The sequence below is a fragment of the Helicoverpa armigera genome, chromosome 25 (genome assembly GCF_030705265.1).
Source record: "Helicoverpa armigera isolate CAAS_96S chromosome 25, ASM3070526v1, whole genome shotgun sequence".
Taxonomy (NCBI): Eukaryota; Metazoa; Arthropoda; class Insecta; order Lepidoptera; family Noctuidae; genus Helicoverpa; species Helicoverpa armigera.
In genome coordinates, this window is record NC_087144.1 from 4808180 (window position 1) to 4835140 (window position 26961).

The following is a 26961-nucleotide window of genomic DNA, read 5'->3' on the forward strand; positions in this document are numbered from 1 at the left end:
GCCTTCATTTGTTTTTGAATGATTCTCTTTATAATAAATGATGATCTCTCTCTTATCATTTTCCTTATGTTTTGTTTATAAAAACTTATCGATAAATTATTTTTGTGCATACTGATTATTAGGCATAGATAAAAATATATATTTGATTGAATAAGTACAATCATCGCTCAAGTGTTTCCCCGTTGACCTAGTTTGACATATTTTTGTAAACTCATCATAATTTTAACATACATGTGTCTATCAGTTTTTTATGCGTCTCGGTATCTGGCTCAAATAATATTAGGCGCTCAAGTGATAAAAATAATACTGAATCAAATGGTCAGTAGCTGCCTTACCAAAGGGGTATCAGGTCAAACACTGGTTCTCAGTTGCATCCGGTTAGACTGGAAGCCGACCCCAACATACATAGGAAATTACCTGATAAGAGTTGCAGTTCTGCGTAGTACGCAGGACTCTTCCAAGTGGTCCTTTTGGAAATCAATGGGGGAGGCCCATGTTCAGCAATGAACGTTTTATGGTAGAAATGACGATAAACATTACATATGTATATGTTCCTAGTAAAATTCAGGACTAACCATACACAGATTAAGCATAATAGGCATGAATAAACATAAGCCTTCATAGCCAAATTGGCAAACATGATAAGATGCACATTGCAACAATATAATACAGAACAGGATAAAAGTACAATTAATTAGGTAAATAGATAAAAAATGTATTACCGGATCTTTTGATAAGAAATCTAAAGAAAACCTACATAATTGTTTATCACTCATCAATAATATTATTTCATTTTAAATGGAATTATATTTATGTAAACTTATAATATTTTATCGCAATTATTCACGTCCACAAACTAAAATTAAATTGCATAACATATTAAACTAACATGCAGACCAAAGCACAAAACTTATTCAGCCAGCATTCGTTCTAACAAAGCGCGAAATTCATATTTCAAAATGTGAAATTCTGAATTTAATTCGAAATCCAGACAGAAATGGCGACGCGGGCGGCATTCTAAGTTTAAAATTGCTTCCCATTCAGTCGCCCACTGCTGAACAATGGCTGGAGCAGCAAAACGTTGGGAGTACGGAAGCAAAACCTATATTTATGTAGCTGAGATTCAAATTGTGCTAGACTTTCAACCTATTTATTCGTTGTGGTACTTTGGGGTTTTGTTCAAGGTTTTGATATATTATGAGCTGATCTCCTTGGTTGTCGTTTTCCCGCGGTTTGACTTGCTACCCGTACTGGTATAAAATATAGCACATGTTACTCGGGGAGATTGTAGCTTTTTAACGGTAAAGGGTTCTTCTGATCGGTTCTGTAATTTCAGAGCCTTTAGGTGGTAAAAACAGAAAAATAAATGTATCCTCTTTATTATATTAGCATAGATAAGTTACATAAGTGCCTACTTCTAGACCCAATACGAGTATTATATAGCTTTACTAATATTGTTTTTTTCTTCATCTTTCGCAGGCGGTGTCAGATGAAATGCTGGTGGAATTGAAGGCGTGCTTCATGGAGGCTTATGATGACAACCAAGACGGCAAGATCGACATACGAGAGGTAATTTTTTTTGTTCATCCTTTCTATCATCCCACTGCCTCCCCTCACACAGAGAAGGATTGAGCGTCAATCACCACGCCTGCTCAATGCGGGTTGGTGATTTCGAACGTTATAGTCCAGGTTTCATCAAGATAATAAGACCTTCTATAAAATATCTTTTGCCACTTTAGGACAGTCGGTGATTGATGAAACGATTAGTAAAAAAGGAGATACGATAGATCCGAACTAATTGATCATGATTATTACTTGTAGTACCTAATGTAATTCGCTAATGAGCTAAATTCGAATTTTCGCATCGGGACTTTACCTATTATTTAGTCAAGGTAACTTCGACCTATTCTGCAAGTTTTATTTCAATTGTCGTACGAAATTTGGGTCAGACAGAATTCCGTTTAGATTTCATTGAAAAAAAATAGAATTCGTACTAAGATCAAAAAGAGGATGTTTTTGTTAGTTCCCGGGTGACATATTAAATTAGATTTATTCAGGTACGAGAAAAGGTTCCAGGAAGCGCGTTATAATTACCAAATTATTTTCATTCTATCCATGTTTATATTTTTGAATAAATTGAAGTTTGTAAATAAAAATGTAGGTACATATTCTTATTGAAATAAATAATCTATATGAAACAGCTAATCTAATATAGGTTTTAATCACATTCTCTTTACTTTTTTACAGTTGGCACAGCTACTGCCGATGGAAGAGAACTTCCTACTTCTGTTCAGGTTTGACAACCCTCTGGAGTCCAGCGTCGAGTTCATGAAGGTACGTCATGTTTAAAATAACAGAGAGAACGTTATAATATAAACAGTTTTTTTTAATGTCTAATATGTAAACTGTACCCAGTAACTTCATAGAGTCGCATAGCACCGCATATAAAATGGGTTCAATGATGGCTATAGACTTCTGAATAAGAAATCCTATTAGAAAAAATCTTTAAAATAAGTAGCAAACATCTGTATTTTTTTTGTAAAGTCTAAGTTTTCCATCATATTCACTCATATTTATATCTTCGCGGGTTCAAATATTATATTTGCTTTATAACTTCTTTTTATATTTATTTGTAATTTATTTAAGTTTGTAAATATTATACCTATTAAGACAAGAATAAAATCAAATAATTGTTCATCTTAAAACTATGTTTATTCTTCAGATTTGGCGGGAATACGACACGGACGGCAGTGGCTACATAGAAGCTGATGAACTCAAGGTAAATAAACCCTTGTGTACACTGAGCCAAAGTTTGTTTATTTCACTACAGAACTTAATAGTAAGCAACTGGTCCTTTTACTCAGTAAAGTTTGTCTTTTCGAATAGGGTATTACTATGTTTTTGATGTCCATTTAAGACTTTAAACGAATTATTTATACCCATTTGTCAAGAAGGGTGGAACTTATACGACTAAAATATAGATTACAATATAAACAAAAAAGGAAGACAACAACTTACAACGATCACTATTTCCTGTGGTATCACCCGAGTCCTGTATTATACCTATTATATAAGAACTATTAGAAGGAATAAAAAAAATCTTTGACTTTTTGTCTGTATGTAATAGTAATCTAATATTAATATTTCAATGGTTAAGCAGGTCATGATTTGAAAGGGTTAGGCATTACTATTAAGACCATACCATACCATACTAAGAATGAGGCATTTAAACTAAGACCTTACCATACTTCATGTAAGAAAACACAGTATGTGGTCGTGCCTTTACTCGTTGTAAAACAGCTCTGTAATTGGCCTGGTCTGTGTAAATATTTTAACACTAAGCTAGACTGAGGAGATGATACTACATAGCAGTGGCGGATTTACAAATTTGCCGCTAGTAGGCCATTCAATTTTTGCCGCCCCTAATGATTGTCAACTTAATAATTTTTCTGTCAGTTACTAGATTATTTTTGCAACCCACTATGTACCGAAGAGTTTAATGTTGACCTAACAAGTTTACAAGTCAGCCAGTGCCGGCTTTAACTCTACTAGCGCCCTGGGCGAGATTTCTATGGCGCCCCCAACTGCAATTCAAACCCATACGAAAAACAGAGACATATGCAGTTACCGATTGCGCGAGCGAAGCGAGCGCGATTTTTTTTTTTATTGCTAACAAGTCAAAGCAAAATGAAGCGAAATTTTTTGTTATATTTTAGAACTCAAAACAAAAATGACTTAAAAATGTAGCCCAAACGTAGATAACTCTTTGTTGGTGTTGGCGCCTATGAATTAAAATTTTGGGACTTAAGGTAGTACCATAAATAGAAACTAGAAGTTACTTTCTTATTAATAAAAGGACTTAAAACGACGCTACCTTTTTGCTAGGGCAGACAAAAAAATGTTGAAAAATAAAAACAGCTATAAAGTGAAGAAAGCCCGAAAAAGCTTATAATAAAAGGCGACTGTGAAGTGAAGAAGCCGCGAGCGAAGGGAGCGCGAATTTTTTTGACTATTGGGACATGAAATTAAAAGTAGCTATATGTGGAAAAAATCGAAGTGTAAAGTAAAGAAACCGCGAGCGAAGCGAGCGCGAAAATTTTTGAGTTTTGGGACATAAAAGTAGTATATCTAACGCGCCCAGCATTGTATGACAATACATTAATTTAATTGAAATTTCTTGGTCCAGGAGCGTACCGCGGCGCACCTGAGCCCGCGGCGCCCGGGTTATTCGCACAACCTGCGGCCCTGATGCTATGCATACTTTTGGATACCGTTCTTGTAAGCTGCGATCTTTGATGAAATTTAAAACAAAAATAGGAGTAAAATTCTGATCAAGGTTTGGTTGGGGGCGCCCGCGGCACCCCTTATGCCCGGCGCCCTGGGCCGTCGCCCAACCGCGCATCAAACATGTCTAAGAACACTCGCCCGTAAAACACCTGTAATACAAAAAAGAAAACTAAATTGAAATCGGTTCATTCGTTCGGGTGCTATGATCAGTGGCAGCGTAGCATCGGGTGATACCCGGGGCGGACTACCTATTGAGCTTGAGCACCCCCCAAAAAAAAACGACAAAATATAATCACGGACTAAAATTGTAATTGAAGTACTTAAAAATCGTGTAGAAATCATTGTGCTTTTTGCTAGATTTACCATAAAGAAACCAGAGTCAGATCACTGCAAACTTATAAAGCGCTAGCTAGTTTTATAAAAATCAGCGCTGCAAGCGCGAAATTTTCGAGTTTTGGAACAGTGAAGTACCATAACGAGTAAAAAAAAAACCGCCGTAAAGTGAAAAAGTCGCGAGCGAAGCGAGCGCGAAATATTTTAGTTTTGGAACACAAAAGTATCCAAACAAGTGCGAAAAAACCACTGTAAAGAGAAAAAGCCGCGAGCGTAGCGAGCGCGAAATTTGTGAATTTTGGGACGCAATGATACCTAAAGACATTAGGAAAAAGACATTGTCAAATTGTGCGAAATTTTTGAGTCTTGGAACACTAAAATACTCAAACAAGTTTGAAAAAAACCAGTGTAAAGTGAAAAAGCCGCGAGCACAGCGAGCGCAAAATTTTTTGAGCTTTTGGGACACAAAAGTCCTCCACCTCCTAAACAGCTTAGAAATCGTTAGCGTAAAGCGTCAGTTTTTTTTGCTACTTCGGTGCTTTAACTTTTTATTAGATTGAGGACTCACAGAGCGCAGAATAAACCAGAAATGATGAAAAAACTGCGAGCGAAGCGAGCGGATTTTTTTTTATTTTTATTAAAACGCTATTGGAATATTTTAAAATTCATGATTACAAAAGCTTAAGTATATATTACAGTGCGCTTATTAATCGTTTATTTATATATGGATTGTGTACTCGAATAATTATAAAAAAAAAAACTGTAAAAGAAAATAGCTAAATTTGCCGCCCCTCTAAATCTGCCGCTCTAGGCACTGGCCTACTTGGCCTATTGGTAAATCCGCCACTGCTACATAGTCTGACACGATGTAAACAAGACTCTTTGTTACAAGAGAAGTAATTTACGAATGTTTGTTTGTGACTGCAGACAGGAGCGCATTTCACTAAATTAACATTGTTATTTTTCACTTTTGTTTTTTTTTTAGCTGCGTTTTAATTTCTAAAGGCTTTTTGGAGACATTTGGTGCCTTCCAGTAAGTTGTCAAGATTTTAGCAATGGTGTAAAGTTTAAGTGAATTATTTGTGCATATTTTTTCTTATAGAATTTCCTACGAGATCTCCTGAAAGAGGCGAAGAAGATTAACGACGTATCAGAAGATAAATTGATCGAATATACTGACACTATGGTAAGTCCATACGTTTGCTTTTCCCTACAGTTCCGGCAGTCAGTGAACATCTTCGGCAGACGTTACGGGTAGTCAGAAGCCAGTAAGTCTGACACCAGTCTAATCGAGGGGTATTGGATTGCCCGGGTAACTGGGTTGAGGAGGTCAGATAGGCAGTCGCTCCTTGTAAAATACTGGTACTCAGCTGCCGGTTAGACTGGAAACCGACCCCAACATAGTTGGGAAAAGGCTCGGGAGGTGAGTCAAAATATACGACGAATGGGGTGCCATGTGACTGAAAAAGGCTTCAAAAGGGGCTCTAATTTACAAAATAACGTTCGTTCATTATCAGGTTCGATCTAATCAAAATCTGGGTATTGAAAACAGCATGATAATGTAAGTTTTATCTGTTATAAGTAATTCATAACATACTTATTAGCAATAGGGAAGAACCTATATTATCATAGTCGTAAATATTGCGACTTCAAAAAAGCCATCTAAATAGATAATGGTATCATCACAATCAAAGACATAATTAAATTATTACACTGTTAATAATTTCGAGTTATTACTTTTACTTATATTTTTTCCAGTAATTTAACAAAATTATTCATAGCGTTATGAATTAAGAATGGATTTAATATAATTATCGGGTGTGTCGTATACACATGATGTTGTAAATTATTAAAACCAAAAATTACTCCTGTGGCTAAACCACTGAATAGATTAGGTAATTTCTTTTTTACAATTCGCCATAGAATATCATTTCGTTTATGTGGTAGGATTTAATGTGATTAGGTACGACACACCCCATGTACCTACGGATCATATTTTTATCCAGTGTTTATTTTACAGCTCCAAGTTTTTGACTCAAATAAGGATGGGAGACTACAGCTTTCAGAAATGGCCAAGTGAGTATGATTGTATCCTTGTTGAACTTAGTTATTTTTCATTTCCCGACAAAAATTGCATGGATTAAAAAAAATAACTTGTCTGATTGTACATTCATAAATAATAATAGTTTGGTACTATGCATCCTATATCATAGCATAGTTTTGAAAAGAAAGCTGAGTCATCGAGGATATATAGAGTTCGAATGAAAATTAACCTAATTTTATCCAGCAGGTACACAAAAATAAAACAATAACAAAGATAAAAATAATATTATCAATCTACATATAATTAAAAACAGCAGGGGAATAACAGATATAATCTATTGCAATCAAAAGTCCTATTAATACAATTATCTTCTAGATCATACATTATCAACATAATGAAAGAACCTGTTTAGGTACAGTAGAATTAATTGCTTACCTGCCTACCATGATTAATAATTTAAGATAGTTCTATCATTAATCTGTTGGAAATGATAACATACAGGAGATACCTCGTAAGCTGTTAACATATATGTGTAAAAACTTAAGCTGGGTACTCACTAGCAAACTTAAACGACAATCGTTGCATGTATGTTCTGCGGGTTGTTCGAAAGAGATACCGCGGCCCTGGTACAAAAAAGGCCAATGACGGAACACGATGGTTTTTAGTCAGTAAGAGTCTGACACTCCCTCACCGCTGCTAACCCACAGCGGGAGGAGTCATTTGATGATTTTTGATGTCGTTAAAAAAAATATATGAAAAAATGCATGTATGTTACCAAAAAAACATAGTGCTTCAGGAAGTCATAGTGTACCGAGTATTGGCTTTTGTCGCAAATTAAAGGACGCTAGGCATGTACACCGGAACTAACTAACCGTATCTTGCAAGGTACATCTAGCTAATGAGTACCTGGATTAACTTTAAGTATATGTACATAATTATGTACACAATCAGTACCTACGCTCGTTAATTTTGTCAGTTGAATGATTGATTTCTTTAATTAATGTTTCGACCAAATATACATTTAATTTGTGCAGCAACAGCGGATCCCTTTTTTCTAGATACGTAATTCGAATATCCTCGTCAAAAATATAAACGGAAGTATATAAAAAATATCATAATCACAACAACTGAAGTCTTATATACTTACAACAAGAACTAAAACTTAAGGGATATAAAACAAATTACAAAATAATCTCATCTATTTAATCACAATACCCAGTTCGCAATATCAGGCAAAAGGAATTTAACCAAAAGTTATTCTGGGCCGCTCTAAATAATCCGGAATCCTATCATTGGATATTCGTGTGATTTCGGACCTCCTCGACCCAGAACTTTAAAATAAATTTAATTAACCAGAGCTTTGCTCGTCCGCAAACAGATTAAATGGCGATTGCATTAATTGATTTGGAATTCTGGACAGCGGCAAAGATTTACAGAAATAAATTGAGCGCTTTGGTAGATGGGATTAATGTTGAACAGATGGGAAATCACATAGAATTAAATTAAATAAGTGTACAATTTTTTAATGGTCTGTATCGATTTTTTTTTTTTCTTTAGCAAGGTTTTGTGTAAGGAATATAACATTGAAAATTCAGGTATTTATTTGTGCCTCACAATATTCGTTGTCAATTATACCTAATTAATGCTAGTAAGTATCAACCACATAAAATAATTTATTTGATTAAATTAGCAATACTTCGGTGCTGTAACAGTAATTATTTTCGATACTTCAGAATTTAATTTCCCGACTTCTCTCTAAAAGAATTTTGATCACAATACAACATGTTTCAGACTGCTGCCCGTCAAAGAGAACTTCCTCTGTAGACAAGTCTTCAAGGTGAGTGACACTTCATTTCCCGCCATTGTTGAACCAGACGCCATATTGCCACGCACCATAGAGTAAATGGAATTCATATATAAAATGAAAAGAGGTTTTGAGCTGAACAGTGTTGTTATTGTTTTGGGAAAAAATGTGATACATTTCGTTTGACTCCTAGTTAATAACTTTAGTAAAATTAAACAATTTACAGTCAATTGGAAAAATTAATAAAGATGATGATTAATTTCTTTGTTTTGAGACTAGATAAAAATAAGTTCATGCTTATGTCATTCATAATTGTAATTATCATAACGATTATTATTTTGATATTATCATAGTTTGTTTCTTTAATAAATTCACAACAATTTTAGATTTTTTTTGTCTATTGAATGTTTGTATTTCATAAAAAAAATTTAGTAAATCTAAAATTGTTGAATCGTATCATGATCTAAAAAAATGCCTGGCATTTGATTATTTTTCAAGCATCTTTCCAGTAGATTAAATAGTTGATAGTTGAAGCACTCATTTCCTTTCCATTACGTTTTGCTTTTAATAAATTAATTTTGATTTTAATAATTAACCATAAACCTTAAAAAATAAAGTTTAATTTTGCAAACATTACACTATTGTACAGTTTTAACATCAACATATCAGACACTTACATTAACACGTATTTTTCATTAGAAACATACATAAACTCATTCATATAAGAAATAAACCATTTTAGTTTACCAAACCTAGTTGCCTCTATAACATGGCAACATTTTTATAATAAAAAAAAACAAACATCACTATGCTATGTAACTGAAACTGATTTAAAAAATGGAACATCCCTATTCAAAACTTTAGCATACTTTACAAAAAAATAAATAGAAAATAAAAGAAGTTTAACTTAAAATAGCACGTTCCTACAATTGGTTGCCTGTCTGTCTGTCTGTCTATCCTAACACTAACGCTTGTGTCTGCACTCTGCACTCCTAGGAGGGCATAGAGGTGAGTCCTCACGGCGCGTTTACACGTTGGCCCACGTTGGGCCACACTGGCTTCAAAATAATTATTATTTTTCTGTACTCCATTTGAGTAGGAAAGAATTATTCTGTACTACATTTGTTTATACAAGCTGTATAAAAATAAAATGCCTGGTCTAACATCAATCTAAGTTCAATAATGATGATGACGATCGCCTCCCAGCTGATTTCTATCGGCCACGATGGCTGTTTTCATAGAAAGAGATCGGCCAGCTGCGCAGTTACAATTATAACGTTAACTTAATCAATTGCATCATTATTTGATTAAGTGCCCACTTTGCGCGGGTTGAGGAGGTCAAATAGGCAGTCGCTCCTTGCAAAGCACTGGTACTCAGCTACATTCTGTTAGACTGGCAGCCGACCCCAACATAGTTGGGAAAAGGCTAGGCAGATGAAGAAGTGCCTATTCAAATGGAGTATAGAATATTTCTTCTACAAAATGTAACAAGTATCAAGACTGTTGGCCACCGTATAAAATGTGACGTCACTATACTATAGTAACACAATATAATTGTATATAACACTTAACGCTTCTATTAAATAATAACTAAAATTAAAATTAGCTTCATTTATTCGTAGTGCACTAGTTAAAATTATTTAGATTTTTAAAAAGTTTATTTTTTTGTTTACTTTTCTGCTTTTGTGAAATGCAATATCGTAATTATTATACATACCGACGCCAGAAATGTACCAATTTCTCTCTTTTATAAAAAATCTTATTTGTTAAGACTTACATATTTCTATCACTATGCAATTAATCAATGCAAGTCACTGTTATTCTGTAAAAACATCAGAAGTTGTTCCGCTCTACAATTTATTAATCGCTCTCAAATATCTTAACTAATTACACTGATATTTTCACTTAATCACAATTACTTCACTTTCTCTTTTCCCTCTTTTTCGATACTTATTAAGAGGCAAAAACGTTGTTATTTGCGTAAGTATAAACATATAACAATAAGTAAATAATACGAAAAGGGATTATTAAAGAAAAGTTGGCGCCCAACGTGGGACTCGTTTTAAATTCAATGTATGTTTTGACACTAATACAAGTTGGTTTTTATGTTACCAGGGAGCGACAAAACTCACGAAAGATGACATTGAAAGAGTCTTCTCTTTGTATGATAGGGTAAGAAATTATTTTTATATTATTTCAATAGGTTTTACCCGCGTCCCAAGGAAACTTCTCGACGAACACGAAAAAAAGTATCGTAAATATAAAATAATAAAAAGCGTTGCCTATAGCCTTCCTCAATACATGGGCTATGTAACAATGAAAAAAGTTTTCAAATCGAATCAGTAACTCCTGAGATTAGCGCGTTAAAACAAAAAAAAAACCCTTGAGCTTTATAATGTTATTAGTATATGTATTTACTTTTGTGACGCTAGTTTTACTGAAATAAAATTACGTATAACGCATCTGGTTCCCAAATTCAGCATTATTAGTAGGTATCTAAATACTTAACTCTACGACTTCATATCTAAAACTTCAATAGGTACACTTTGTCACTTTCACAGCATTAATTAAGAATTCGTTTTCCAACTACAAAACCCAGCTCAAGAAAAACCCTTTTGTTAAAACCTAAGTCAATTTGAAGTTATATAACGAACCCATTCAATGTTCCAGGATAACAATGGCTCGATCGAGAACGAGGAACTCCGAGGATTTCTAAAGGATTTATTAGAATTAGTTAAAAAGGTTAGTGTTTTTGCTACCGAACTTTTTGGTTTGAATCTACGAAAATAGAGAATTCGCTTTAAACTTCGAATAGAGAATGAATAACAGTTTTTTTTTGGTTTGTAACAAAGAAATAGCAAAAAGGTTTTAATTTTTTAGGTTTAAATGAATTCGTTCATAATTTTAAATCAAACTCCGTCGGAACCTTATTTTGACCAATGTTAACCTTTGTTGAAATTACCATTCATCATTTTAGTGTCATTTAAATCTTATTCAAATGATTTGCCTACTTACGTAACGTACTTTATTTTGTCTAACTTTTCCCTAACTCTACATTTTCAGGCGCATTTTTCGCAACATACTTATTTGAACTTATGTCTTTTCAGGATTACGATGCTCAAGACCTCCTAGAGTTTGAAGAGACCATTCTCCAAGGAGTCGAGTACAGCAGTGAAGGCAAGATAAGCAGAAAACAACTGACGATGATACTCTTAGCCCTCGCTAAACATCATCAAGAGGAGGAACCGGCAACTCCATAAGTGTATCCGAAGTCGACCGCCACTCCGTCCCAATATCCGAACGAATTTCTAGCGTTGCGTACGTTTTGACACATTCGGCGCCATCTTGGTTAATTTGACAGTTTGGTTTGAAATTCCAATTTGTTTTTTTTTATATTACACGGATGAGGTTTGGTTTTTCGATTTTGCGAATAGTTTAACTGTTAAATTAATAATTTCTTTCCCTTGAGCTGCGTCTAGTCGTTATTAGGTTACCAAAGAGTATAAAAGATAGAAACTGTTTTTAATTTAATTTTAGGTTTTAGCAATGAATGTGTCAAAACAAGTTTTAAGGGCTGGGATAAATAGTTGTAACTTAGTATAATGTATTAGTCGATTTAACTGTTCCGTTTCTAACTCGAAATAGTTAGCCCCACAGTTTGAGATTGTGGCTAAGGTTTCCTTTGCTAAAATAATTTAAAATACATATTTTAGTCGGAAATAATGCACAAACTAGCAGTAATTTATCAATAATCCAATATCAATAGTCCACTTAATCATTTTCAAGAAATACATCATAAAACATTATTTTCAATACTTTTGCTGAGAAGCTAGGTAAAGTTAAGACCACAATCTCTTTTAATATAACAAGTACCTATGATATTTTTTTAACTACACTTACAAATAATAATACCTAACCTCTTTCTTTATATTCGACACCTTTGAAAAAAGAAACATCATCGTCAGATGACATCCCTAAACTCGACTAAACTATTCATCTCGACTATTTATCGTATCTCTAATTATGAGCTTAAAAAAATTACGTTTCTTTTTTTTAAGCTAAGTTATTGCATTGACATTCATACTTAAGACACGTAAAATAGAGTGCAAATATTAATTATATACTTATAATATATTAATATACAATACATGATCATTTACAAAGCCAAATCGTATGCCAAATATTTTATACCTAGCTATTTGATGGACTCTTGGTTTAAATGAAAATTAGACACACAGTTCTATTGAAAAGACATTTTAAAATTGGAATTAAATAGAGATAGGATAGCTCATCGAGACTCAAATTATAAAATTAGTGACTGAGTCGATTATTTTGTATGTCAATTCTTTTTAAAAGCCAGTACTAAAATTAATTAAAATATTTTTTCATTAGGAACTACTTCACAGTAGTCACTATTCTCTAGTCCTTTGATTCTCGAACAAAATATAAACAGTAAGTACCTGACCCTCATTTTCATTTCTACCAAGAGATCTTTTAAAAATATTTTCATAAACCATTTTAATGAGAAATGTAGTTGAACGTAACATGTTATTATTCTGATGCGTACATATCATTGCTGATCACGTGGCATACTATTTTAGATACACACTGTTTCAATCCAGAAATATCTATATTCCACTTATGATGGGCTAATGAATCATTTGACTACGGCAAAATATAAAATTCTTCATCAATATATGGATGCATACGAATGCATTTACTTAGGTATCTGCTACGAACTATGAGCGATAAATACGTTTTAAAATATTAAAATAATTTTGCTACCTACCGAGCTTAATGCTACTTACATTGGTTTGTATCTATCGTACCTGAATCCCAAAGTACGAAGACGATCAAATAACTTTTCCTGAGCACATTTTTAGAGCCAACGCATTCCACGTTTTTTTAAACGAGCCGCTTTTATCCTACAGTTTGTTGTCGTTGGCATCTCAAAAAACTCGCATCGACCGACGGACGGTGCATTTTAAAAAACTTGGTCTGCTCAGGCCCTTAATTACCTACCTATGTACCTACGTGATATTAAAATTTTGGCGAACACAAGTTCAAAGTAAAATGCCAGGGGCAAAATTATGTTTATTGAATCTTGCGTAAAAGTGAATACGAAAGCAAATATGAAGAGTTGAGTTTAAAAAGCTCAGTCACTCTTATCTTAAACTTACCCTTTTCTATCTTCCAATTACATACCATTCCTACGTAATACTTATCGTTACCTTACAATTGAAAATAGAAAATCATTACAAAAAATGAGTAAAAAATCCAAAACTTTTATTAAAGTTACTGACTTCTACTTAATAGAAAAAGAACATAGAATTTTCAGCTCAATTTTTTCACTTTAAAAAATAACTTTGGCCTAAAATTTTAAGAATAAATTATTTACAATTTACCTCTCTACTCTTATCCTACCTTATCCCTAACTTTCGTCCACTCGTAGGAAAAAAATACTACGAAAAAATGGCTGCAAAATCATTCTAGAATAATTGATGTAGCTTTAAATTGTCTTGTTAGATTTTCTCTAAATGTCTTCGCTTAAATCCCTCTGTAGATACGAAGCTAAATATATTAAAATGTGATAATAATAAAACAACATAAAAGCATATTGGTGTTATATAAAATTCGCTTCTTCATGAGCTAAACATAATTCAAATAAAAAAGTTTTCGGAAAAGAGGTTCATGTGTGTGCCGGTATTTTTTTTTGTAGCAACTTTTGTCAAATAAAATTACGTGAGTATGATTTTTTCATAAATGTTTTATTATCTTGTTGAATAAAAATGAAAACTAATATAAGAAAAATATTTAATTTGATGTCTCACATAAGTATTGTTTTGTAATGAATAAAATATTGTGATGTTAATTAGTATTTTGTATAAAAAGGTTTGATGACTGCGAAAATTAAAAATAAACCTTGTACCATAAATAATAATAACGTATCTAATAGCCCTGGATAAGTACAGATTTATTTTTGATTTTTTGTCATCCGAGCTTAAATCGATGTTAAATATAAATGAGTATAATAATATAGTTATTGTTGAAATACCCTGATTGTGTGTAGTGGCATTCTGTGTATTATTTAAAAAAATATGTATATTAAATTAATATACAGTGAGCAAAAGAGGTGAGTGAGCAACAAAATGGTTAGAAGGAACAAGAAGCTTGTGGTTATAACTGGAGGCCTGTATAAAGTACATAAGTACAAAAAATAATTCAATTACAACTCATATGAACTTGACGTGACATTCTGTTTTAAGCTCCAAGTCAAGTCAAGTTGAGTTCAAATGGTGTGTGCTCAATTGATCAACATTTGAGCACACACCATTTGAACAGTTAAGTTTTGTAGATGTTTTATTACCGATAAATGCTTAATTTTAGACGAGTGGTAGATCTTTCATACGCTTTGCATAAAAAAAACTATAGTGTGATCTCCAGTTTTAACAATAGCATTATCATCATCTCGATAGACAAACTGTTTTGAAGATCAAAGGCAAACACTCACTTACCTCTTTTGACGTTTGTAGTCTATGAATATTTTATATTAAATAACAAAAATCTTAAATATGTGTTGTGATGGTATAACGTGTAGCTTTAAATATTTACCAATGAGTTTAACTTTAGAATTTTCGCACAATGAAACATCGCTCAATTATCTTAAACCTCCTTGCTATAGCTTACTTTTTTTTTATTTCCTCTTTTCATTATTAAATCGCTTTTTTAACCGTCTGAACGTCCTTAAATAGTTTCAACTTTTTTTAGAACGCATTATTTTCTACTTTTTTGGTATTAAAGAAATATAACAATTGATTTCCCACCTCGTTTAATACTATTGAATAATGGAATCGGCCATTATCTTTTCCCATCGAGTTGTATAACCAGATTTACAGAATTAACTCAAATAGTAAGACACGCGCTTTATTTTCGCCTTCTTTACTACATTATGAATATGAGTATTTATTTATGTTAATAATTATTATTTTATGGTCATGTTATAAAATGTTTTTGATGTTTCATTGTCTATAGTCTCATTTTTTTAATTTATAGCATTTTTTTATAATGGATGTCCGTAATAGACGATAAATGGCTATTTATTATATTTATGATTAATTCCTTCGCCTGGCACTAAGTGTTAAATGTAAGGTTGGAATACGATGATGTTTGTTATAAAATGTTTATATTTATAATATGGAGTTTTATTATCCTCATTCGTTTGTCAGCACCACAAAAGTCCTGTGCTGCCCATTTTGCTCCTGCCTTATCCAAGATTTGACGCCACTAACAATGCTGGGTGCACGGCAAAACACTAGACACGCAAAATATTATTATGTTAAATAAGGGTATTACACAGGGGAGTATCCGCTGTTAACTGCAGAAAGATCCATTAAAATTAAAGCTTCTTTAAATGGATTGCTAACACTTTTTATCTTGTAGACAAAGAAAGAGTCAGAAATAGATTTTAAAAGCTTTAACTTTAATGGATCTTTCTGCAATTAACGGTCAGTCAGGGGAAGTAGGTACATAATTTAGTACAAATAGGGAGTACGTAAAAGAGTAACTATAAGAAGGGCAGTAGTGGAAGCATATATGGGAGTGCATAAGGGTAGAATATAAGGCAGTACATAAAAGAGCACACATGCAGTACGGTGGCTAGTTCTAAAAGGAGTATGAAGGGGGGAATACTTAAGGTTATAACATAAAGGAATTCAAAGGGGATTAAATAACGATTATAGTAAGGAACATAGGAGGATCAGTTTATAAGGGAGAATGAACATATGGGGAGTGGCGTAGAAATACTCTATATAACAAACAAACTCTTCATCCATATAATATACTTCGCAGACAAAACAAAATGAAAAAAATATTGGTGTCGTCGAACTAGAAACAGAACAGTGGCGACTCGCGCTGTATATATTTTTTTCAATTTAAAAAAATAAAAGTAGTTAATAAAAGGGGAAAAAAGTCAGTCAGATTATTAACCGAATGTCCCGAAAGATTTCAAAAACAATTTGTGTAGAAATCTGAATTTCTTGGGTCTCGGCTCAAAGGGCTCGGTGCTTGTAAGGGTCATAGATATAATATTACTAAACAAGATTGCGCACGCTCAAAATATATATTTACGAAAACGAACTCTATTCTAACGCAATAAGGTACTAAATTGGTTGCATAATACACAGAGGCAAATCCGAGCCGAGAGGGATAGTTCGAACGGAGGCTGTTTGTCTCTTTCTAACACCTTACCAGCATAAAAAAATGTTGTGATCAAAAGTTTTGTCTTCCCAAAAAACAATTGAATCACATAAAATTCGTATCTTATTTTAACAATTGTAAGTCAACAAATTAATAACAATCGCATTAATTTATTCGTATTTATTATTAAAACATAAACAACATAAATTTTTATTTTGCTTTTTTTTATTTTCTAGCGGTAACCCTGAACATTCTTGGCGCGTAATCAGCATTTAAAATTTTGTTTATATTTTTTGTATTCAATCAATTTAAACTACTTAAATGGTGAAAAAGTGTTGCGTTTATACTTGTAAAAGTGAATCCTATGGTGGTTGCAATATATCGTTCCACAGGTTAGCTAATAATAACATTTTCGTAAACCAAACAACTAGGGTGCCCATGAATTCTTGTAATGAGTGAAAATATGGGTGATGGATTTTAAAACTGTTGTACTATTGTTATAGCTTCCCAAAAAATGAAGAAAGGCGACATAAATGGCTCAGCAGTCTATATATGAAGTAGAAATACAAAAAAAAAACAGTCTTCACTTCGAATCTTCCTGCTTTTATACTGCTAATTCCCGCTAATTATTAAAAGCCTTTATAAGTATCTTAAGGTCACAAACTGCGTAAGTTAAAATTTCAATACCAATCTGCGTTTAATAATCTTAGCAAATTCGGATTTGTCTCACGTAGCTTAATCTCATAGTCACCCTATTAGAAAGGGACAGACAGCCTCTGTACTAACTGTTTCACTCGGCTCGTTTTTTGGGTTTATATGCGCAGTCCTGTTTACTAATATTATGTCTATGGTAAGGGTACACTCACGTAGGTAGGAAGTACAACGCCATCTATAAATTTTTTGGTAACTATTTTTTTAATTCTCAAAAAGAAAACTTCCCTTTCGAATTTTGTTGATTATTTAACAAAACTTCATTTATTTAATAATCTTTCGCAGTGCGTGTCACTTTTTAATGTAAAAATTAAATTATATCATAGACAATAGACAGCATAACAAATTTTACCGATGGCAACACCAGTTTTCCGCGGCGTCCGCCATCATTGAAGAAAATCGGTGTATTGGAAGCCGCGTCGCGTGGTATTGGATTTAAGAAATCTTGTAAATAAATTATTTAAACAACCATGGGAGTTAACGTTGAAACCATTTCTCCCGGAGACGGTAAGTTTTTCATCCGATATGTATTTTTTTGACTTAAATGTCATGATGCAGTGGTACTAAATTCCGGTGCCCTTTTTCTCATCTGAATGTACGAATTCGACTTTTTTCATATTCGCTCTCTCTTCATTGTGTCCTAATCAGTCAAATTACTTAAGCATGTCTTTGTCAATATCACATCTGCATCAAAATTACTTTCGGTCACTGCACCGGGCGGGCTCACATCCATAAAGTCGTAAAGTGATTTGCACAAACAATGACTAATCTATTTTCAAATACCGATTGGATTATTTGTTTTCGTCACTTTTGCCTGACAATTAAACATTTCATGACTTCATTCACGATAATTACATACTAAGTGAATAGGGCTCCGCTTAGAAAAGCGTCTTACGAAGTGCGTGGGTATTTTAGAAACACGTGCATTGCAGCTTAACATTTTAGATCTGAAAATGGTATGAATCAATTTACAAAGTCATGCATAAGTCCTTTGGTAATTATAAATTTGTTATCAATGTCTCCATGTACCTAATGATAAGTACATAGTTTAACATAGATAACACTGTATAAGTATTCAATATTAAATTACTTCATTCATATTGTATGTATTTTTCATTTAAATTGATCAAATTGCTGCATCACAGCTGTTTCTTTGTCAATGTGAAAAGACAGCTGCAAGAATACTGCATTGTCCTTGAAAATTGGTATGCAGTTTTTCTTCTATGAGCATCTAAAAAATGTTTTAAAAAATAAAACTGACTTAAATATACCTAAATACTAGAAAACTGCACCATAATAGGTTCAACCAAACATGAGTTAATCACACACACAAGTCAAACTGAAAACATCCTTTTTTGAAGTTGGTTAATAAAATATTTAATCTTATACTGAAAAACAACAGAGATCAAAAGTCACTATCATTTATTACACTCTGACACAATATGACCATATTAAAACCTATACAAACAAGTTTTTGTGCTATACTTAACTGATATAGCATGCTGAAGTTAATCATCAGCATCAATAAATTTTCCATTACATTCACACTTTTTTAGTACAGTTATAAACAATCATAAATTAATTATTAGCTACCTAGTTATAGCTGTACAAGTATTTATCTGCAATTCTGGCCTTGCAACTGCAAAGCATAAAAATTGCACTTAGCAGTTTTTACAATAAATAGTTAATATTATAGTCCAACTCTGATGGTCTACTAGATACTGAGAAAGGACAGAGACTAATTATTCTAGGTGCTGCATAAGTAGGAACCGCTTGAAGAAGTAGCTTTTACATCAATATTTTTCACACTACATCCGTATTTGGTCAATAGTCATCCATCACTCATCATGTGATGCATAGGAATGAGGATCATGTTGTGAGAAAGATGAGCATGGATGTTAGATGGATACAGAGAAAGGGGATGACCAAAGAAATGATGGATGGATAGTGTGAAAGGCAACACGGCTAGAAAGAGTGTTACTTGTGAGATAACGGTAGACAGAAGTGTATGGAAGAAGAAAACATGTTGCACCAACCCCGAATAACAAAATTAATAAGAGATTGAGTCGTCATCACCCATTAACACATTATTTATTGTGTAGTTATTGTAATTTAATAATAAGCAAAATTTATTATCACTACTTCCAGAATCCACCTACCCCAAATCAGGCCAGACCGTGGTGGTTCACTACACTGGTACCCTGACCAACGGGAAGAAGTTTGACTCCTCCCGTGACCGCGGCAAGCCTTTCAAGTTCCGCATCGGCAAGGGAGAGGTCATCCGAGGCTGGGATGAGGGTGTTGCTAAGGTGAGGACAGCAATGTTTTATTTATTATCAGACTTATTTAGCCTTTTCCTATAGGAAAAAGAAAGTTGTGACTACAGACCATTTTCATGGACAATCAAACACCAATACAACTGTTAACTTCGAACAATCAGTGAGAGTTATTAAAAAAAAAGTACTTCGGTTGTGGTTGGGCATTTTGGGAATGCATTTTTATTTTATTTTTTTACATAAAAAACTGATAATTTTTAGCATAATCAATAAATTATATTGATTATGAGTTTTGAGAAAACTTATGTTTCTGTTGTCAGTGAGCTCTGATCTAAGTTATGTTTTCACACTTAATGTAATAGGGCATAGATTTGCTTGATTAAGACCAAAACCACAGTTATAATTGACAACAGCTATATAATCACAATTCATGCAAATCAAAGAACATTTGTGTTAGTAATTGGCATGTCATGATGACTGCATTGTTTAGTAAATATAAGTGACTTACTATTGTTCCTCACCGGGATGTTCCCATACAAACAATTGTACACAAGGATGTGACCTATTGTTGCTTTTCATTCATTTTTCATAGATATTTTTACTACATATGACTGGTTGAGCATCTATTGAACAACTAGCTTCCGACAGCGGTTTTGCCCGCTTCCTAAGTAGGAAGAAGTTCCCTCACTTCCCGTATCCAGATAAAAAGGAGTCTATACTGATATAAAAGATATAGTAATGCCATCAAAATCATCAATTCAGTAGTTTTATTGAAAGAGGAACAGACACCCATACAAACTTAAGCGTTTATAATGTTATTACCTTAACTTATTGTATTTATCTGTGTTCCCAGATGTCTGTAGGCGAGCGCGCCAAGCTGACGTGCTCCCCTGACTTCGCTTACGGGCAGCAGGGCCACCCCGGGGTCATCCCCCCCAACTCCACCCTCGTGTTCGACGTCGAACTCCTGCGTCTCGAATAAAACCTTCAAGCAACCACCTACTTATAATAATTAACATTTAGACATTATCTATTTCAACTCTCAACAACTTTTTATCTAAAATATGTGGATCAAATACCACTCTGCCAACAAAAATAACAAACCTCCCCAATTTATGAATTTACTTACTAATAACTGTGTTCAATGGGAGTCTTTTACAATATTATTTTAAGATACTGCACAATTACTTGTGTCAAATGTGTTTGATATTTTACGCAACCATTTTATGAAATAAGTACATCAAGATTATTTACAAATAAATTTTTCATTCTAATTAATGTCAATTACATTTCACAATATACTTTATCACATTCAAGGGGGCTGTCTAAATATTTCAAAAAGCATTGTATGTGTATCCAAACTAGTCTTATTAGGTACATTGTGAGTCTGTGGACGACCCTTAGCTCATACGACATTCCTTACGCATTTTGATTACTAGAATCGTGCAATATTTGTCTAATAGTCACATTTTGAAAGTCTTATCACTCTTAATCACATGTATGATGGAGAAGTGTAAGATCTTGATAGAATAAGGCCAAAATATGAGATGTACGCGAAGCTGTAGGCCAAAACTGTATATAATTTATGCACAAGTTGATTCTAACTTGAATGGATTCTCATTTCTGGATGTGTGGTAGGTAAAGGTGATTTCAATGATAGCTTTATCATATAACTAAGATGAATAAACTTATTGCGGAAATGATGAGTTTTATTTTTAATCACATATTCCCACTGATAGCCCAGTAGCCCAGTCATTGACATTTGAAATATCAAAAATTCTCACCTTCAGAGCTATATTTTGATGGAGACCTTGGGCTTTCACTGGATAAAGAGCGTCAGTTATTTTTCTGAAGTTAGCCTGCATTTCACTATGGGATGTAATCTATACTAATGTCTAATCTAAACTGCCCTATGTATTTCCTTGTGTACGCCCCATGTATTTCCTTATGTACACCCTATGTATGGTGGCGCTACCGACAGTTCATGTGTTGACGTTTATTAGGTTTTTTTCTTTATTTCTTACCAAAAAATATTATCATACCAAGGTCTACAGAATCTCCAGATTTGAACCAGAAACACAACAGCTGTACCGTTATCGAGGCATTCAAACACTGTTTTTTATTTTATCGCGTGTGTCGTACCTAATCACATTACATTAAATACGTTAATATACTGGTTAATATATGTAGATTAGAACGAAAAAAAATGACTCCTGTGGGTAAACCACTGAATGGATTAGGGTAATTAAAAAAAAAGCCATTGAATATCATAAAATGATAGAAGATAGAAATATCATATAATATGAGATAGAATTTAATGTGATTAGGTAGGTACAACACATCCGATATATCATTTGGGTTCAGGGTACTAAACAGAGATAAATAAAACCAGTGGTATTTTTCACAAATTTTTATACACCAATTATATTGTAAATCTACAAACATACAGACTAGGTGTTCCAATTTACGCGTAACTACCTACCTCATCATCTCACGAGCCTTTTTCCTAAAGACTTCCAATCTAACCGGATGAAGACAAGTACCAGTGTTTTACAAGGAGCGACTGCCTATCTGACCTCAACCCAGTTACCCAGGCAACCCAGTACCTCTTGGTAAGACTGGCGTCAGATTCACTGGCTACTGACTACCCGTAACGACTGCCAAGGGTGTTAAATGACAGCCGGGACCTACAGCTTAACGTGCCCTCCGAAACACAGTCATTGGTGTCTAAGATATAGGTACTCAGAAAGTACATACAAACTTAGAAAAGTTGCATTGGTACTTGCCTGAACTGGAATCGAACGCACTCACTCATACTCGAGAGGTTGGTTCTTTACCCACTAGGCCACCACGACTTGTACCGTAAAATGAGGTTACTTTGCTCCGGTTTTTGCTCCAAAATTTAATATGTGTTACTCACGCAAAATACCTCTTTGATACGGCTTTTCAGAAAATTTTACATGACTCATTGATCCTTCTGGATCCAATATTTAAAATGACAAACATAATTATTTAATTTATTTATTTTATTTTTTTTTATTTAAAAGTGGAGCAATGTTACCCACCCTTTCGGAAACATTGCTCCTACATTTAACTTGTACTAAAACAGGCACATTTAAGAAACAGGGACAAAGTTAACAGCCTCAGCTGTTAAATTGCTCCAAAAATAAATAGCGATGCATCAACTTTTGAGTCTTTCTCGTCATACTGATGTAGTTTGAATGAAATAAAACTCAAAATAAACAACATAAGGAACATTTTTTATTTGTACTTTCAGATAAATCAGTCTTAGAATCATTTTCTCTTAAGTCTAATAAACTATCAAAACCACCAAAGGCTACATAAATCTCTAGAAACATGTAAACTTTTAGAAATAACATAAAAATAAGAATTTCTAACGCTAGACATTAGAAACGTGAAAAAAAAGAACTAAAAATACCTTCTAAAAAAACTTATGAGGATGAACAATCATATTTTTAATAATTATTGAGATCTTAGGTCCCCCAAATTTGATCGAGATCAGGAACAGTATAAAATTCACGTCGACCAATTTTCTTCGGTGCAGATATACATCCAAGAACTTCATTCCAAGTGTATTGGATCTCATCCTTTGGTTTTGGCCATTTCCAATATTTGAGAGACCTTTTCATTGAGGATATGTACGGTCCTTTATCATTGATTTTCGTGATGATGCCTGGGAAGACTTCCCCTTCGTATGTGAAAGCTACATATTCTCCTTCGGCCTTTATGAGTGGTTTAAATTTTTTTGTTTTAGAACTTTCCCTGGCATTGTCTACGGTTGTCTCTTCTTCTGACATTGTCTCCAGCATATCATTCATTGTTTCATCGTTTGAAGAGTCATGAAGAGATATTTCACTCTCGGCATATGTACTGTCGCTATGAATTCTTGTACGACGAGGTTCTGAAGTCGAGGCCTGGGCTTCCATTTCAAGACATGGCTCCTCGTTTTCTTTGTCCGCCAGTGAACTGTCTATCAGCTCCGTGACACTTCTTCCCGGAACTATGTTGAGTTTCGTTCGTCGTCTTTTCGGGTTAACGCCTCCAGTCCATTCCACTCTCTTGGCTTGAAGTGTTTCCAAAAGAATTTTCTGCCGCAGTCTTATCAACAGGTTTAGGCAATCTCTCTAATAAGGCATTTGCATTGGTCGGATAAATCCCACATTTCCTGAAACCGGATTTTAAGTTTTCTTTTCTATTTTCTTCTAAATCCGCAAGAAGTTTTTTAAGTAAGACTGGAAAACTGCTCTTTTGAACAGTTTTTTCCCGTATGCCTTGTTCGCACTGCTTCCATGTCGTTAGAATTTTCCGCCATGCAACTTTCATTGGATGAAAGAAGGCGACATCGAGTGGTTGCGTCAAGTGGGTGCTGTTCGGAGGAAGACACACGAACCGTATGTTATTTTCTTTGCAAGCTTTAAGAACATCTACCGAAATATGTGACGATAGATTGTCGCCTATGAGGACTTTAGGGCCTTCCTGTTTTTTGAGCTTTGGCAGTACAAGTGCGAAAAACCAGTCATTGAATATGTTCATGTCGAACCATCCGGAAGGACTACAATTGTAGCGAGTATTTTTCGGCCCATTTTCTGTCCAAGTATTCCATAGCTGCTTAGATTTATAGACGACGTATGGCGGAAGTAATTCTCCTTCAGCACTTCCAGCAAACATGATCGATGTAGAACTTTTGGATGTATCTCTTATAATTTCGGGGTATTTGGTGCCTCTTCTCGTCAAAATCTTTTTTTGCCCAGGGTCATCACATAAATTCGTCTCATCGTAATTCCAAATATTTTCTGGTGGAACATCTTTTAACACCTCTGCTAAATTTTGAATATAATCTGAAAGAGTTTCCCGATCAGTGCCAGCTCTACTGCGCTTTATATTAGCAGCGAGGCGCTGTGACAATTCAGCATTTCTTTTCAAAAAACTCGACACCCATTCCAAGCCTGGGCAGTTGTTTTTAAACTTGGGAACTCTTCTCCCAATCTTGTCCAGATAAGATTGTATTACAATACGCAAATCGAAACTTGTAAGAGGAAAACCATGCTCGCTCAATTTTTGTATGCACGATACGAAAATTTTTTCTTCTTCCTCCGTGAATGTTGTAGGTGCTCCAGGCGGCCTTGGTGTTTCGTTGCGTCGTAAGAGCCTAATTTGGTTTATAATAGTCCTTCGTGGAATCCTATATATTTCACTAGCCTTCCTTTGCGTTAATTCTTTATTTTCTATTGCTGCTAGACAATCTCGAAGAGCCTCTTGTGAATAATTTTTATAATTTCTTTTAGGCATTTTCCTTACATAATTCCGAGGCATTTTCCTATAAAAAAAAAAAAACTATTTGAATTTAGTATGAGCTATGTGACAGTTACTATTAGCAAGTATTCAAACGCAATTTCAATTGTAACTTTGCTCCAGGAGCAAAATATCCCCAAACATGGCGCAAAGTAGGCACAAGAAAGTAAAAGAGGTTAGAAATCCAAATTAATGCACATATTTTCTAAATATTAGTTGAAATTGTTAGCTAATTACATACCTACTTACATTAAACTCTCCTTACCTCAAATATCTGAGTATATTCGTCGATGAAGGTGGATTTTGCAGACTATTTTTTTTTTTAAGAATCGCTCGTCTGTTGTTAATGGCTGCTAACGAAGAAAAGAAATGTCAAAAACCGGAAGTGCTTATTCAGTGTTGCCAATCTTATAAAACATATATCGGACGCGTTCAAAAATTTTTAAACATCTCCGTATATTAAGAGATTTAATCGAAATAATCTTTTTTTAAATTTGGAGCATATTTACCTTCATGGAGCAAAGTAGCCTCATTTTACGGTACGTCACTACCTACCTTTTCAAGAAAATTTGCAATACCTACCTACGGACTTCTCAGTAACTTGCTCAAATTCTACAGTTATCGGCACGGATATTGAGCCCTGACCTTCATCTGCGCAGAAGCGATTTACTGCCTTATTGCCTTATACGTACGGGTGCGCAAAGCGATCCCCACTCTTCCGCCGAGAGCCCAATATCCGTGCCGGTAACTGTATCTTCTATCTTGAGCCACTTGCTCACGCCCTCGCATCATTGGAACGCCTAGTATGTACAATACTACTTAAGGAACATTGAGATCTCATGAAATTGAGTAAAGCTTACAAACTAACTTCGTTTATCGGGTGCAATGACCAAATGACCCTAAAGCTCTTCTTACGGTACGCTAATGTATGACAAAATACTGTAAAACACGATATAAAAGGGGAGAGATGTTATAAGTTTCACCCTTAAAAACCACTGGTGGAAACTTCGCTCTACAGGTGAATAGATTTAGATGCAGTTTTTGATTAGAAAGTACGTTGTCATGAAGAACTTTAGGTAAACCATTTTGGCAGTGGAGTAAAAATTAGAATAAAAATGTAGGTACTTACATAAACTTGGTAGGCTCATAATAATTAAAATACCTAAATTATACAAGTGCCTACAATTAAATAATGGCGAAAAACTTAATAGTAAAGTACCTGTTTTTAAAATAAAAATATATGGTTTTACAAGTAGTCTTTATGTAAAGTGTAAACTGATACTTTGTACCTACCTACCTAAAAGTAGTAAAAATATACGGCTAAAAAAAGCATAAATGCGTTTGTTCATGATATTGTCAAATGAATTGTGTTGTCTAACATACAACCTTAGGTAACTACTTACGTGTATTAATTGAGTTATTATTATAATTAGGTCGATATATTAGTCCGTAGTTATAAGGAGTCCCTACACAAAAACCCAAAAACCAACTTTAGTTCGAAATTATATTTTTATCAGCTGGTGTGCGAGCGTGACAGCCTTTTTTTCTGTTTGTAGAAAGGCTACGAAATGACTGGACAGATTTAAGAAATTCTTGCACTGTTGGAAAATACACTATTCTTCATACAGGCAATATCTAGACAGGTACGGGAATAAGTTCCCGTTGGAAACGGGTGAATCCGCGAGAAATTAGCTTGATAAAGTCGGTCGGTGAGTTTTGTGCGTGTTACTCCTTTAAACCGGCTTCACTCGTTGGCCCAACATTTGTTCCAACGTTTGCGTTGCGTTAAGCATTAGGTGCTTGAGAAGAAAACACCTACATACATTGATGAAGGTTGAAGGTTCCCAACGTTGAAGAATGTTTGAGCCAACATGTGGAACCGGTCTCACAAAACGAGATTATTCCAAGATGACGAAAGATCTATTGTTTATTATAATTTTGATCTATTATAGAAATAGACAAAGTCTGTTCCGTTAAAAAAAATTATAACCCCTCTT

At 34.0% G+C, this 26961-nt stretch overlaps 3 protein-coding genes across 4 annotated transcripts in view; 2 read left to right on the forward strand and 1 right to left on the reverse strand.

The window, feature by feature from the left end:
- Positions 1-15678, forward strand: part of LOC110381626 (calbindin-32) — a 144319-nt gene extending 128641 nt beyond the window's left edge. The window contains exons 4-13 of one of the 2 annotated variants that reach the window (XM_064041495.1): positions 1480-1569; positions 2248-2334; positions 2723-2779; positions 5723-5806; positions 6641-6696; positions 8456-8501; positions 9465-9476; positions 10584-10640; positions 11139-11210; positions 11576-15678. In XM_064041495.1, coding sequence (XP_063897565.1) covers positions 1480-1569; positions 2248-2334; positions 2723-2779; positions 5723-5806; positions 6641-6696; positions 8456-8501; positions 9465-9476; positions 10584-10640; positions 11139-11210; positions 11576-11728 — 714 coding nt within the window. In that variant the 3' untranslated portion in view covers positions 11729-15678. The remainder of the gene's footprint in view (positions 1-1479; positions 1570-2247; positions 2335-2722; positions 2780-5722; positions 5807-6640; positions 6697-8455; positions 8502-9464; positions 9477-10583; positions 10641-11138; positions 11211-11575) is intronic. The other variant, XM_064041496.1, reaches the window with a different exon arrangement.
- A 2044-nt stretch (positions 15679-17722) lies between these two features.
- Positions 17723-21351, forward strand: LOC110381623 (peptidyl-prolyl cis-trans isomerase Fkbp12). Its single transcript, XM_021341973.3, has 3 exons — positions 17723-17882; positions 19524-19684; positions 20505-21351. The coding sequence occupies exons 1-3, from the start codon at positions 17846-17848 to the stop codon at positions 20631-20633; spliced, it is 327 nt and encodes a 108-aa protein (XP_021197648.1). The 5' UTR covers positions 17723-17845; the 3' UTR covers positions 20634-21351.
- Positions 21352-22890: 1539 nt separating this feature from the next.
- On the reverse strand, positions 22891-25509 carry LOC126054665 (uncharacterized). Its single transcript, XM_049841074.2, has 2 exons — positions 25230-25509; positions 22891-24989 (listed from the first exon to the last, which is right to left on the reverse strand). The coding sequence occupies exon 2, from the start codon at positions 24983-24985 to the stop codon at positions 23705-23707; it is 1281 nt and encodes a 426-aa protein (XP_049697031.2). The 5' UTR covers positions 24986-24989; positions 25230-25509; the 3' UTR covers positions 22891-23704.
- Between the last annotated feature and the right edge of the window lie 1452 nt (positions 25510-26961).